At 64.0% G+C, this 14599-nt stretch overlaps 1 protein-coding gene across 1 annotated transcript; it reads right to left on the bottom strand.

The window, feature by feature from the left end:
• Window positions 1-1654: 1654 nt before the first annotated feature.
• Window positions 1655-10147, bottom strand: PSMF1 (proteasome inhibitor subunit 1). The gene is made up of 7 exons (XM_082326292.1): window positions 9901-10147; window positions 8713-8865; window positions 8055-8137; window positions 7216-7401; window positions 5616-5669; window positions 3323-3481; window positions 1655-3192 (listed from the first exon to the last, which is right to left on the bottom strand). Exons 1-7 carry the CDS (start codon window positions 10027-10029, stop codon window positions 3141-3143), a joined length of 816 nt encoding a protein of 271 aa, XP_082182418.1. The 5' UTR covers window positions 10030-10147; the 3' UTR covers window positions 1655-3140.
• Window positions 10148-14599: the final 4452 nt, after the last annotated feature.

Genomic DNA, 14599 nt, shown 5'->3' on the forward strand with positions numbered 1-14599 from the left:
GTGTCTCTGCTTGTGCCGGGGGCGAGCAAGGAGGGAACGGCCCAGCACGCCTTCCCCAGTCCCAAATAACGGGAGCTGCTTTGTTTTCCCGTCTGTGCAATAGGCACCAGTTCCTCCCTCGCGCCCCGCACGGGACACACGGGATCCCAGGGACGGAGCGTCGTCTGCGGGGTAATTGGCAGCGCCGGGGGCTCTGCCGCTGGCGCGCGCGGGGCAGGTGCCGCGGGGCTGGGCGGCTGGCAGATGGCCTGAAGCACTCTCCGGGGATCTCGAGCCATTACCAATAATCCAGCGTCTTTCTTCAAACGTGACGTGGAAGCGCCTCGCCGGTGCTGCGGGAGGAGGGAGGGCTGTGCCCGTGCCAAGACCGCACACGCCAGCCCCAGCCGCTCTTCACGGCCTCCCCATAAAATTAACTCGAGGTGCGTGGCTGGATGCGCTCCCGTGCATGTTAATGCTTTCCATCACGTATGTTAGCAGCAGCCGTGCCGGGGACGGGGACACGCGGCCGGGGGCCTGGACCGTCCCTCCTGCTGGTGGGGGACCCGGCCCTTGCGGCCGCCGTGCTCGGTGCGGTACGAGGCTGCAGCAGGGACGGCTGCCCCCCGCCCGTGCCCAGGGAATGGGGTCGGTGCCTGCCTGGCCACCAGCCCTGCGGATGGAGCGAGGAACGCGCTTGGGATCGCTGGCCCCCAGGAGCCACCGCTGCCGCGCTCCGGGCAGCTCCGCAGCCGCCGGGACGGTCTCGGGTCCCCGGAGAGGAGGATCCTCGCCTCCTTTTACCCATCCGCTCTGGAGAGCGGACGGCGCAGCCCCGGGAGCCCCCAGGCTCAGGCGCAGGCCTGCAGCGGGCACGGCTCAATGCCGGGCGCTTGCCCCCGTTGACACCCCTCTCCTCTCCCACCTGCTCCCCCAGCTGCACAGCACCGCAAACCCGCTGGGGCCGAGCGCTGCAGACAAAAGATTGTTTATCAGGGCCTGCCACAGCCTCTCCCGGCGCTGGCTCGCTTTAATTAGCCCCATCAAAGCCGGCTGCGTCTCTCCCTCCTGAAAGGTTGCAGAACATGATTAATTCAGGCGCAGCACGCAGCCGCCTCCCGCGGAGAGGGGCCCCTCTGATAAGGGCAAAGCCCTTTCCCCTCCCCGCGTCGCAGCCCCACGCAGTGAGGTCGGGGGCTCCTTTCTCCTGGGGCGAAGCTGTGGACGGGCTCAGGCTGCCCCAGGAGCTGGAGGGGACAAGCAGGAGCAGGGGTCTCACCGAGCCCCGGGCCTTGCTCTCCAGCCCACCCCTGCTGCGAGCCCAGCTGCCGTCTGCTCCGGTCACGGGCATCGCCCATCCGTGGATCTGCAGCGGGACCGTCCACCAAAAGCCCCGGGGACGTGCCGCGGGGATGGCGCATCCCCACCGGGGCCAGGCTCGAAACCAGCTCTTGCAAACACGGGGCTCCGCGCAGGAGCTGCCCCAGCGCTGAACTTCTACGGCCGGGCCTCCCCGCTCACACCGGCACGCAGCCCAGGTCGCACACGCCGTAACTCAGCTTTAGTAGCTGCGGTTGTAGGCAAAGGGGTTTTAAAAGGAAAAAGCCTTTAGGGAAAAGAGATAGACAGGGGGATCGCTTCCCCCTTTTTATTTATGCCAGCAGGGCTGCATGCAGCGTACCGACGGCATTCAATACCCCGGAGAGCCAATTACCGCACGGCGCAGCCAGAGCCAAGCCTGGGCCGTTCTCCACTTAATTTTCTTAGTACAGTCACATCATCTCGGAAAAGCGTTGCTGCTCAGGGGCAGGTACAAAGCGGGTTCCCAGCGTGGATCCTGCGGGGAGGGCAGGCGCAGGGAAGCAGAGCTCCGGGGTTTCCCTTCCCACGGTGGGGAGAAGGGGGCTGCGGCGGGGGGGCCACCGCCAGCAAGCACCAACAAAACACTGCTGTCAGGCTTTTATTTCCATCTCGTGAACATCCTTCCAAGAAATCAAACCATGAGAAGCAAAACACGATATGAACCCCTGACAGGACAGACGAGCTGCAGCCCCAGAATGAACTGACCTGGGGGGAGCCGCAGGGAAGGGAGGGGGTTTCCAGAAAGAGCTCCGGCGCCTGAGCCACACAGATCTCGCCCATCCTCCCCGAGCTGTTTGGCAGAGCTCAGCCAGGCAGAGCCGCACGCAACGGGGCTGACGGTAGGGAAATGCGTTCTATAAACCTCTTCTGCAAAGCAAATCCCACAGCCGAGCGAGCCCCCCGCACGCACCCCCAGAAGGGCCCCAGCTCGGTGCCGGGCTCAGCTCCGCCGTGCCCGCAGAGCCAGCGCCGGGCCGGGCAGGGCGTGCGGGCACCGAGCACCCTCCCTCCTGCCCCAGCGCCGCGTGGTGCCCGGCGAGCCACCCTTGCCGCGGGGCTTTGCGTGCACCCAGGAAGGAAAAACACCAGGGCTGCAGGGGAGAGAGGGCAAGGTGGGGCAGGAATCCAATCTCTCTCCTCGCGCGCAGTAAAGGCCTTGCTGGTGGTGCTCTTTAAAGCCAGCGGGCACAGCCACGTGGAAGCTGATCTCAGCCGCTGCTGGGGGTCTGCCCGCGGAGACCCCCTGGGTTGGGCTTTCCAGCCCTTTGCGCTGATCAGCCCCTCGCACAGATAAAGAGCAAGAGAGAAACCATCTCTGCACGGGGAGCCCACGCCGGCTGTCACCTTCAGCGAGGCCACTGCAGCTCCCCAGCACCGGAGCAGCAAGAAGCCAGCTCCCTCCTCAGCAGCGACCGCTTGCGGAACCCCGGCAGCAAAAGCGGTGCCACCCTGGAGAAGCAGAGGAGGAAACCCCACAGCACCCAGGCCGTGCTGGGAGCACCGCACCATGCCCCACGCTGCCACCCCGTGCGGGGCAGGACCACTTCAGCTGGGTGCAAACGGCCGGGCACCCTCAGAGGAACACGGAAAGAAAGGAACCTCCTGCCTCCTCTTCTGTTCTGCACACAGGGAAACCTTTATAGCTGGTCTGGCACACAGGAACGTGGCCCCGAACGGGGAGAAGAAAATTGCTGCTGAAAAGATCGAAGTCCACCAAACGGGGAGCAAAGAGGGGAAAGTGTTCCTGCCTCCCAGGGGACTGCTGTGGCCGCAGCCATGAGGAGCCATGCGGCGACTCCTCACATGAACATGTCGTCATAGCCCGGAGGGGGAAGGTGGTCGGGATCTGGCCTGGAAAGAAATGCAGAGCAGAGTCAAACCAGGAGCGAGAGCTCAGTCCTGCAGCAGGAGGGATGAGCCAGGAGATCCAGCGGCAGCCCAGAGAGCAGGCTGGGGACACCGGGCACAGCCAAACACCTACCCAGACCTGCCAGCTCCCAGCGGGCCAAAGGGGTCGAATCTGGCGCCTGGCGGAACTGCTCCTGGGGGAAGCCGGCCTGGAATGCCTGACGATGGGTCAATGCCGGGCTGCGGGCGGCCAGACCGGAGAGGATCCACGATCATTCCCCCACTCCGACCTCTGGGGAGAGGAAAGGCAGAAAGAGATGAGACTGGCACCGGCGAGAGAGGAGCAAAGCGCATCCCTGCGCTGCAGGAATGCCGAGCACGGGAACGTGGGGTTAACAACACACAGCACGTGGAAGGAAAGCACCGCTAACCCACCGCATCACGGGCCCGGGCAAGCCGGCAAGGCGAGCCCACGGCAGCAAGACAGCACTTGATGTGCGTGTGTGCAGGAGTGCTGGGGCACAGCAGACCCTCGTCCCATGGCGGCTGCTGTCTGCCACAGGAGGGAACGCGACTGCGTCACGCCCTGCTCCTACCTGGGGTTATCACAGCCCTGCAACGCTGCCCGCACGACGCCGCAAGGTCAGGGGCAGGATGCGACTCACAGCTCATCGTCGTGCCGAGCTGGGAGTCTTACAGCTGCAGAGCGCGTGCCGAAGCCAGGGCACCAGCAAACACCCAGGTCCGGGGCACCACCGTGCCCCCAAACCCCCGGGGCCAGCTGCAGACATGCACAGGGAAGCAACAGCCCTCGCCCGCCTGCCTTCCTCAGAGCCGACGCCAAAACAGACACTGGAGCAGCGGAGAGGCAGCTTCCCTCTTCCCCAGGTTCCTGCAAGGAGCCATTCAGGGCACCAGCGATGGCTGGCGAGTCCCAGTGGGCTGCTGACCATCCCTGGGGAAGCATCAGACCCGCTGGCCCTCACTGCCGGCTCGTAGCCCTGGTGGGCTGCTGACCATCCCCTGGGGAAGCATCAAACCCGCTGGCCCTCACTGCCAGCTCGTAGCCCCAGTGGGCTGCTGACCATCCCCTGGTGAAGTGTCAGACCCACTGGCCCTCGATGCTGGCTCGTAGTCCCGTCCCTGCCCTCAGCTCTCCCGGGTGAGCAGCGTGTCCTGCCCTGCGCGGTGTTGCAAGAGCTCCCAGACCCGGCCGGGGCCCCTGCCAGCCTTTCCAAAGAGCTGCCTGGAAGTCATTTGCTGACCACGGTGGCTCCTCGGGAGCTGCCCCATGCTGCGAGTGCCATTCCTCACGGTCGGCTTTGTGCAAACTCGGCTAGAGCCTCTGGACACCGCTGCCATCATACGAGTCATTAACAACTGCGCTAATGAGTTCCATTACGCCAGGCCGGCTGCCCAAAGCGCCCCGGGACAGCCAGGCCCCACGAGCACATGCCTGGGAGTCCGGGTCTCCAGCCCCAGCGCTGGCAGGTGTCGGCGCGCAAGTCTGCTTCCATTTGTAAATGGAAAATCTTTTTTGTCATTTATAGAGAAACCTCTGATGAAGGGCTGGAGGCAGCGAGAGAAACAGGGTCTCCCCCACAACTGAACGCCCTCTCCTCATGCTATCGGGTTTCCTTCCAGCCACCCAGCCTCCAGGCCTCTCCTTCCAGCCGGGCAGGACGTTTTTAGTTGGCCGTTTTCTAGCCAAACCCAAGGAGAACCAAGTCTTGCAAGAGGGGAAAAAATGCGATCCCCACAGGAGAGCGGTTCCAAAGAGGACTCCCCTGGGCCGCAGGATGCTCTGCAACAACTCGAAGAGCTGGTTTTTGTCTGACTATGTGCTTTTAACTGGAATGGAAGATGACAGGTTCTCCTTGCCCGACCAAACCAAAGGCAGAGAGACGTATCTGTGAAGATCAGTCCCCCAGACAGCCCTCCTTCTATCCGGCCTTTCTCTCGAGTGCCTCAGACAGCTGGGAGGCTCACAACCAGGACTTGAGAATCTGTGGGCTCGGCTTTAAGCCTCCCATTCTCCAGACTGCTGGGCTGTAGACGCAGCAGCTGGTAACATTTTAAATTAGAGGCTTACATTCACTTAACAACATATTCAGCTTTGATTTACTGAAGGAATTACTGCACGTTAAATGAATACAAGCTGATTATTAAACAGACACAGATTGCAACCTATCATCTATGCAAGAGACGGGATCTTATTACGATATTAGAACCATATTGAGGTTTAGTAACTGTCACTTGGTCCCCTGCAATTTGCACTGAGCAACTGTCTCATCGCCGTCCGCACTTAGAGACACTTCGCTGGACGCCTGAGCCAGACGGTCCCCAGCCACCCCCACACATCCCAAGGGCTGAGCAGGGGACGCTCCCTGGGCACGCAAAGCCCCACCTCTCCCAGCCGTACTCACCCAAAAGGGTCCAGGTCTTCCCCACCGACAGCAAAGGGGCTCAAGGGGGAAGGCCTGAAACACAGAATACAGCGAGACGCTCAGCGAAGGGGAGACCGGCTGCGCAGAGCGAGCAGGAGCGAGCAAGCGGGAGGGCAGCGCAGCCAGCGTGGTTCCCGGTGCTGTGCTCATGGGTGCTCTCCCACGGCAAGCACTGCAGCACCCAAAGGGCCCTGCAAGACCCTGCGTGAGCAGGCTGGCGTTGGGAGGCACCCCGTGCCCAGGACGCAGCATTCCCTGCTTCCAGGGTGCAGCCGGGTGGGGACACCGGTGCGCACGGCAGGCTTGCGGGAAGCTTGCTGAGATGAAGGGGGCCCTGCTGTTCCCACTGCTCCGGGCCGGAGCTGTCTGTGGACGCTGGGTGTTTCCACGCCAGGGGCTCCCCAAGCGGTGCTGGGCTAGGCCAGGCTCTCCGGCGTGTCCCAGTCGGAGACACAATGACAGTCCCGCTTCCAGGAGTGCGAGGACAGCGGGGCGGTGAGCCTGCAGCCAGCTGTCACATCTCCTTGCCAATAATATGTGCCAATAACATGGTTTCAGAGCTGTGCCCAGCTCCAGCCTGTCTGCCCACACCTCCCCGAGGAACATCTCGCACCCTGAGCAGTCCTGAGCACCAGCAGACAGCAGTGGGGTTAAAGAAGCAAGAGGTGACACGCAAGGCAGAAGCCATGGCCGGTCCCCAAGAGACGGCAGAGCCACTGCAGCGTCTCTGGCTTCCAGCCAAAGGGGATTACAGCTTGTGGGGGGAGAGAGCGGGGAGCCCGCCTGCCACGCACGAGGGATGGCTGGGCACAAAGGGGCCAGGGAGGGACGCTGAAGCGGGTGCCATGCGTCCCCTCTCCCCAGCTTTGCCAGCAAAGGGTTTCAAAGCGGGGTCAGGAGAGCAAGGAGAAGAGGGCTCTGTTCCCCTCCACCAAGCCCGCCCCTCCTGGGCCTGGCCCCAAGCCCCGGCTGGGTGCACCCTCCTGGGAGGGCAGCTCTACCGGCCACAGCAGGCAGGAGGCTTAGAGGCAGCCCCGGCTCTGTGCCAAGCGAAGGCAGAGCTCTGCACCCGCCACACGCCCTCTCCCCCTGCCGTGAGCACAGACCCCGCGGCTCTGCTGGAGCCCACGGCTCGATCCGACACCCAGCGCCTTGGTGTCCCTCCCGGAGGCTGCCTGTCCTTCCCACTGCTGTCCCTGCTCTGCCAGCGCCGGAGCCCTGATGGCCCCTCAGCCAGCACAGAGCAGGGTCTCCCTCCTTCCACCCCTCGTCTTCCCCCCAGCCCTGCACGCTGCCCTCTCCCTCCTGGGTCTGTAGGTCTCTAGCTGCACCCCCAGGCAACGCCAAAGGAGGGTCAAACCAACACACAGCTTCAGAACAGGCCATCCCTCAGCGGGCAACTTAAATCCAACCCAAGCACGTGGCCAACGAGGCTGAGACTGGCTGGGGAGGGTTGGGATCCCCTTTCTCCCCATCCCACGTGTGCGAGATGGGGACCAGAGGTGAAGTTCGGAGAGCTCTGTCAGGACCACGTCCCATCTAACGGAGGACCGTCAGCAGCCACCCGCTCTTTACTCACCAGGACGGTGCCCTCGTGCCTGCCGGCTGCCGGGGAGGGACCCTGAGGGGGTCGTAATCCCGGGGCAAGTCAGGCTCCTTCTTCTCAGGCTCGGGCTCCTTTTTGGCCTTTTCTGCGGGGGCCCCAAGGGGAGCGATGATGCCCGAAGCAATCCTTGTCCTCAGCTCCTCAGTGTTCTTGTACACCCTGCAGGGAGGAGAGGCGAGGTGGTGGGCTGGGGAGGCCATGGCATCCGGGTGCTGGACAGGCTGCGAGGGGTGGTGAGGGGACAGGCATGCCCAAAGCGTCCCTGGCACAAAATGTGTCCCCAGCTGGCAGCACGGAGGGGAGGGGACGGGGTAACAGCACACAGTGGCACCAAAGCCCTGACCCTATTTGAGAGGGCAGAGGTGCCACCCAGCCCAGGGGACTCCCCCTGTGCTGTGGCCATGACCTGACCAGTTCTGCACTGGAGGAAACCACAGCACATAGCGGCCACAGGGTGCCTGGGCCACAGCTGAAGGTGTCGCACCACTGGGCAGTGCCCACCCAGCACAGACAGGCAAGCAGTGCTCTGGAAAGAGAAGTGCTGGGCTGGCCCAGCCCGTTCCCAGGTGGGGTGGCTCCCCCCTGGGCTCCGACCCAGGGTCCCACCATCCCCTAAACCCCTCCTACGGGCCAGCAGTGCAGAGGGAGGCAGAGGAGGGAGCTCTGGCTGCATTTCAGGGCTGGCTGGACTGCCCCCAGGGTTTGTACTGGGGAGGAGAGTCCTCCAGGCTCCTCCTAACCTGGTCTCTGCCCCCCTCCCCATGCCGGTGGGACATTTCCTCCTGCAGAAAATGCAGGGGAACTGAGATTACTTGTGGAAATCGTCCAGGTGCTCTGGGTTGATGTAGTCAGCCACTGCCAAGGTCACATCTGCCACCTTCTGAGAACGGCGATCCTGGCAAAAGAGAGGTGAAACATGGAGTCAGCAGCCCGGCAGAGCTGGGAACGAGGGAAGGAGCAGGTACAACCACAGCTGGGGGCTTGGGACACAAGGAATGGGCTTGCCTGCGTTCTGCCACGTCCCTGTGCTGTGCCTGAATCCCCAGGAGCAAACAAACTCCACTGTGCAGCGAGGCTCTCCCTGCTCGCTCTCCTAATCAGGGCTGCAAAGGGTGAAAGCAAAACCACCCCAGGCAGGTGCTTGTGGGGGACAGGAGAAAAGATCCGCAGAAAAATCCTGAGCTGGGAAGGGGACACAAAAGGGGGAACGCCTGGGCCAGAGCGTGCAAGGCAAACCGCATCGCTGCCCCGATGCAGCTGGTGTTTGACCACTGGGCTACATCTGCTGCTGCACAGGCAGGTCTGCAGCCCCTAACATCCCCTGGGTCTGCCCCATCCTGGGGGACAAACATTGCTGCAAGGCAGAACAAATAACAGCAAACATTTAAGAAATGGGCCCTGCTGCTCCTTGCACATTTTGGGTGGCACCTGAAGGACCCCAAACTCGCAGGGACCAGCCTGGGTGCTCACCATGACATTGAGGATCATACTGTCTTCCACCATGATGGCCTTCAGCAGCAGCTCATGGGCATCGTCCATGGACTTGTAGCGCAGCGTATACACCTCCTTGTTGGCTTCCCAGCCGGTGGGAAGCAGCTCCGACTTCCTTTCATCAGGACCTGGCTGCAACAGGACAGACGTGGGGCTGAGACCCTGCCCACGAGCCCAGCACGCTGCGGGGCTGGGGGGACCTGTCTTGGCTGCACAGAGAGATCCAGGAGGGGATATAGGTCTCTGGGAGTAGATCTAGGTCTCCAGGAGGGGATTTAGGTCTCCAAGAGGGGACCTCTCAATGCCTTCCAGGTTTTGACTGCAGGAGCAGAGCTTTATTTCCTACGGGCTGGCCCTGCCTGCTTGCCGGCCTCCCCCAGGATCCCTGTGCTGGAACAGGAGGGACACAACCACCCTTTGCTGAGCACGAGGAGGCAACAAAGACCTAGACTGGGGGATGGTGCTTTTCCCTGCCTGGCACCTCTCAGCTCCCCAGCACGGGACAGAGCTGTCTGGGGTGGGGGGGAAGGCTGTCGTTCTGTTTGTCCCAGCCCGCAGTGGTGCTGCCAGGTGGCACTGTCCCCCACTGTCCCCTCCTCTGGCACTGGGGGGGGGGTTCTGCCAAGACGGTGCCCCGCACCCCCACCATTGCCCCCCAACACCGCACCAGGCTCCCAACCCACCAGACCCCCCCGCCCTTAGCACTGGGTCCAGCACCACACCGTCCCCCTCCCTGATATCACACCAGGGCCCCCAGCACTGGGAACCCCCCGGCACTACACTTCCCTCCCCAACCCTGCACTGGACACCCACCTTTCGGTAGGGGATTCCCCCCCACCCAGCACCAAGATCCCTCCAGCACCACAGTGGTCCCCTTCCTGGTATGGCACTGACCCCCCCAGCACTGGGACGCCCCCAGCACTGGGACCCCCCCAGCACCGGGACCCCCCCAGCACCGGGACCCCCCCAGCACCGGGACCCCCGCTCCAGGCCCCCCCAGCAGCACTGAGGCCCCTCAGACCCCCGACACCGCACGGCTTCCCCCCCACCCCGCCCCGGCAGCGGGCACCCGGCTCGGCCGAGCGGCGCCGGCGAGCGGCACTAGGAAAGGCCGGGGCTTGGCCGCGGCCTACGCCGCGGAGGAGCCCGGCGGGGCCCGGCCCGTACCTGGTCGCCAGCGCCGAGGCAGCGGTAGCCATGCCGGACCAGCTCCCAGTGGACGCCGCAGATCAGCGCGTCCTGCGGGCGGGAGACGGCGGCCCGCGCCCAGGCGTACAGCGGCTCCAGCCCCGCCATGGCCGCCGCGCACCGAGCAGGCGCGGCCGGGCCGGGCCCACGGGGGAACCGCCCGGGCAGGGACCCAAACCCCGGACCGGGGCCGCGGCGGGGAGCGGAGCGCCGCACCGGGCAGGCCGGGGCCGGGCCGCCCCTCACTAGAGGGCCCCCGTCTCCTGCGCAAGGCCGGGGCCCGCCTCCCCCGAGGGCCGGGCCGGGCGCTCCGGCCGCGGCGGAGGGCTGGGGGCGGGCAGCGGGGTTTCTCCCCGGAGGAATTTAATATATCCTCCCACAGTGGGCGGGACGGGCCTCGCCGAGGGGTCTCTGCCCGCCGAGACCCCCCGTGCGGGGCCGGACACCCGGCATCGTCCAGCAGCCTGCGGGCGGGGGTCTGCCCGACCCCTGCCCCTGCCCGACCCCGTCCCCGTCCCCGTCCCTGCCCCTGCCCCTGTCCCTGTCCCTGCCCCTGGCTCTCCCTCTGCACCTAGAAAAGCGTTAGAGCCTGCGGCAGGGTCTGCGTGCGCTGCTGTAGCGAGCCTTTCCCCCGGGACCAAAGGGGCCGAAGCACCAAACGGCCATCGATGGGTTTATTTCACTCCTCGCACAGCTCCTTTCTCTGGGCCGCAGTATCTGTAACGCCTCCGTTCTGTTAAAGTTGCCACTGAAAGGTATTTAGGGGCTTTTTTTCCTGCCCCTGGGCCACAGCCAGCATCCTCGGTGTGGCTGGCAGGAGGCTGGGGCTCAGGATGAAGCAGCCCCATGCCGGGGAACGCCATCATCTGCTGCTTTCCCAATCCGAGCTCCAGCTCCTTGGGGATGCTCATCTTGACTTCATTATGCGTCAATTAATTAACTCGCACTGTTCGCTCTTTCCATTTCCCCCTCAAGAAGTCACTGAGGCTGAACAATCGACCGCAGACCGGCAGGCCTGCCTGCCCGGCAGCCCCCGCGGCTCGGCACTGCCCGTTCGCACGAATCATCGCCGCGCTGGCTGGGGAGCCGCCGCGCCTCCCGCTATTCGCCCCGCCATCCCCCCTGCCAGGCCCGGCTCCACGGAAAACAGCCACGGCTTGAAAGCCGAGTGAGGTGTGCCGCCTGTGCCGGACTCGGCAGGAAGGCTACCGCTGATTTTCCACGGGGCCAGGATTTCAGCGCGGGAGCTTTGCACGGGAGGCATTGGATGGGGATGCGATGAGAACAGCAGGAAATGCCTCAGCCGGAGCTTTTCCAGCGCTGAGCTTGTGATTCACAGCAGCAGGCAGCGTTTCCGCCCCACGGCTCGCTCCTGGCGGGCAGCAGCCGCGGTTGCAGGCTTTGACGGCATCCACATTTCACTTTCCCGGCACAGCCAGTCCCTGGGTGGGCGATGGGGGTACCGGTATCTTCATTCGAATGCCCCCTCCTGAGGCAGAATTTGAAAACGTGGGTCTTCCTCCAGAAAGCTGATCGTAAATCCTGTGTCCCAGCGCTGCTAACGGGCTTCCCCTGCCTGCCTGCGGACCCGGTGCAGGTGCTGGCGCGTGTGGGTGTTTGGGACTGGCGACCGCGGGAGCCGGCGGTGCCTCGGTGGGGCGAGCGGCGGCGGGAATGGCACACAAGCTATGCCGAGTGCTTCCCAAGCTTTCGTTTTTCTCTCCGACTTGCTGCCATCCCTGTTCACCTACCATCTGCTGCCCACCCTCTCACCCATCACCGCGCACTCCCGTCCAGCCGTCGCCTTGTCCTGGGGCCTCACCTCCGGGTCCATCCTTAATTTATTTTCCCTTCCCCATGTTGTGCTGGCTGCCCCAGACCACACGTGAGGGGTGAATTTTGGTGCCGAGACCCCCCCTGGCCCAAGCAGCCCCTCCGTGGGCACGGCACGGGGTGAAGCGGGATGCCTCCAAGCATCCCCTCACCACGGGACCCTCCTCGGCGCCGGGACCCCGCTGTACCTGAGCCCGCGGCCCCGGGGCTGGCTGCCGCTACATCAAAGCTGCCTTTGCAGCGCCCGCGGTGCCTCGCCGTGCCGGCCCGCGCCGCCCGGCTCCCCGTTGGCTCCTTCCTCTGCTCCAGCGTCTCACTCGCTCTGTGGCTCGTTGATGATGAAAACCACTGGCCACATGAAAGCAGCTCCCCTAATGCAAGTTAGGGGCCTGCAAGCTACGTGGGAGGTAGCAGACAGCGCAGCTCTGGCTGGGGCGCAGCGGCCAAGTCATTAACGAGGTGACGAGGATTGCAGAGCTGGCTCATTAGTGCTGCAAGGCAAGTGCGTCACGTTGGCTGCCGGACACGCCGGTGCCATCGTTGGAGCAGCCGCGTTCTCTTTGTGGGCTGCCGGAGTAAAGCCAGGAGCGGGAGCGATGCTACGAGAGCCGAGCGAAGGCCGTGGCGCAGCCAGCGGCCCGGATGCCTTGCACGTTCGTGAAGATTCATGCCCAGTTCTTGCAGCAACCCTCCTGCCCGTGGAAATGCAGGGGAAGCTGCACGTGGCCATTTTCCTCCCTCTTTTACCTGGGAACAGGATCCGTGGGGCTGCGCATCTCGTGGAGAGCTGGAGCGGGGCCGGAGGTGATGTCCCAGGGGAGGCGGTGGCTGGAGCCGGCCCGGCAGGGCGGTGGTGCTCGGAGCAGGTAAAGGGATGCATCAGCTGGGGTCACCTCCGTCACACAAACCACAACCTCCCCTGACCTTCATACTTTCCCGCTGCCTCACCGCTCCCGGTGGATGCGCTCACTGCAGTGTCGTAACGAGCAGAAGAGGAAACAGATTTCCCAATCGTCTGCCCCGCTGGCAGCCTGCGAGCCCTCCGTGCTGGGAATGGCAGCCAGCACGGCTGGGGCAACTGGCTCACCCCCATGGCACGCCATGCCGCGTGCACCGGGTATGAACCGGGGCCCGGCAGGAGAAGGCAGAGAGGGGCCGTGGATAATCCCTGGCTGATGTTCAGGTGCTGCAGGCTGCTGCTGTTTGAGAGCATCGTCCCTCCCTCGGGGTCAGCTTGCTGTTGCTCCTTTCCCGTGGATGGGAAAGCCCACGTGCATCACCTCGGCCGGGGCGAGCAGGGCCAGGTGCCAGGGATGGCACCGCCGTGTTTCCTACCGGGCAGCGCTTCCCAGCACACAGCTGGAGGGAAGGAAGGGATCCCCCGCTGCAGAGCAGGGAGAGCCAGCGGTGCCGGGGCAGCCTTCTGCACGCTCTGCTCAACCACCCGGGGCTTACTGGCATGGAAGGAGCCTCCTGAAGGTGACCGAAATTCCTGTGCCAAGGGACATCGGGTGCGACAGGGCATCGGTGGCTCCTGGAACGGGCGTCACCCCTCACTTTCATGGGGATCCCGTCATTGCCTTGAGAGGGGAGGTAGTCATTCCATGAAAATTTGGCCTCCTCTTCATTTCCCCCAAATTCAATTCCAGGGGAAGATGACACCGAGGCAGGAGAAAGGGGGTTTTTCTCCAGGGAAGAAACTCAAACCACATGCGGGCAGGCTCGCCGCAGTAGCAGGAGGAGGGACCGGGGCTGCGAGAGAGCAGGCTCTCAGCAGCGAGGCCAAACGTAAAGTCAATTAGCACTTTCAGGACTCTGAACATGCTTGAGTGCTGTGCTTCGAGCAGGCGTAATCCCCATCAGAGGGAGGCTGCCAATAGGGTTTGAAAATAATTAGGAAGCCCAGAGCCCCAGTGCTTCCCAGAAAAGCCTGTTAGCTCTGTGGTGGAAACCTTGCTTGCAGGGAGCGCGACGCACAAACACAGTCGTGACTCATCAGCTGGATGGAGCTAAACTCAATTTTTCGGAGGTCAACACGCTCGAGTCCTAATGAGCTTTACCCTCAGCAGGGCTCCTGTGCTCCCTTTGCCTGCCTTATTCAGGGGATGCCCAACACGCCTGAGAGTAATGGGGACGGTTTCACGGGATGTGTGTCATCCAGAGACACCAACACCTTCCTAAGGGGCGGTGGTGATGGGGAAACTGAGGCAAAAAGTGCTCGAACCACCTGAGCCAGCAGCCTGGAGGGCAGCAGCAACCCTGGTGCCCCGACCCGCTGCCCCCGGCCGGAGCCTGCACCCCACCAGGCCCATCCCTGCGACCTGGGTGGACGCTGCTGTCCCCCCCCCTCCCAGGGGACCTCAGATGTGAATCGGAACGGCCTGGGACAGCCTTGGAGGAACAAAACAAGACAATCAATCACCCTTGCTTCACTCCCACCCCAGTCTGCAGGCTGCGCCGGGTTGCATTGTGCGGAGCCGGAGGGACTCCACATCAAAGTGGGGACCAGCTGGCTGCCGGGCCGCCCCAGCGCCCAGACGGGCAGCGCCCTGCCCACGAGCTGCCTGTCTGCGCTGCCTGCCTGGGCTCTGCCTCCGCTCGCTGCCCGGGGGCCAGGCGGCAAAGCTGGGATGCAAAACTGCTCCCTGCTCGGGGTGCGGAGGGGGATGCCTGAGGCCACGTCGCCTGCATCAAAGGCAGGGAGGTGTGGATGCTGCTCCGGGGCCGGGACCCCACCGCAGCATCCCAGGGCTGGCAGCACCTTCCCTCCACGGGGGCGAGGAGGAGGAGGAGGCACCGCATGCAGAGGAAGAGCTGGTCCCATCCCAAGCTCATCCCGGCGCAC

This window comes from Platalea leucorodia (assembly GCF_965183815.1).
Source record: "Platalea leucorodia genome assembly, chromosome: 13".
NCBI lineage: Eukaryota > Metazoa > Chordata > Aves > Pelecaniformes > Threskiornithidae > Platalea > Platalea leucorodia.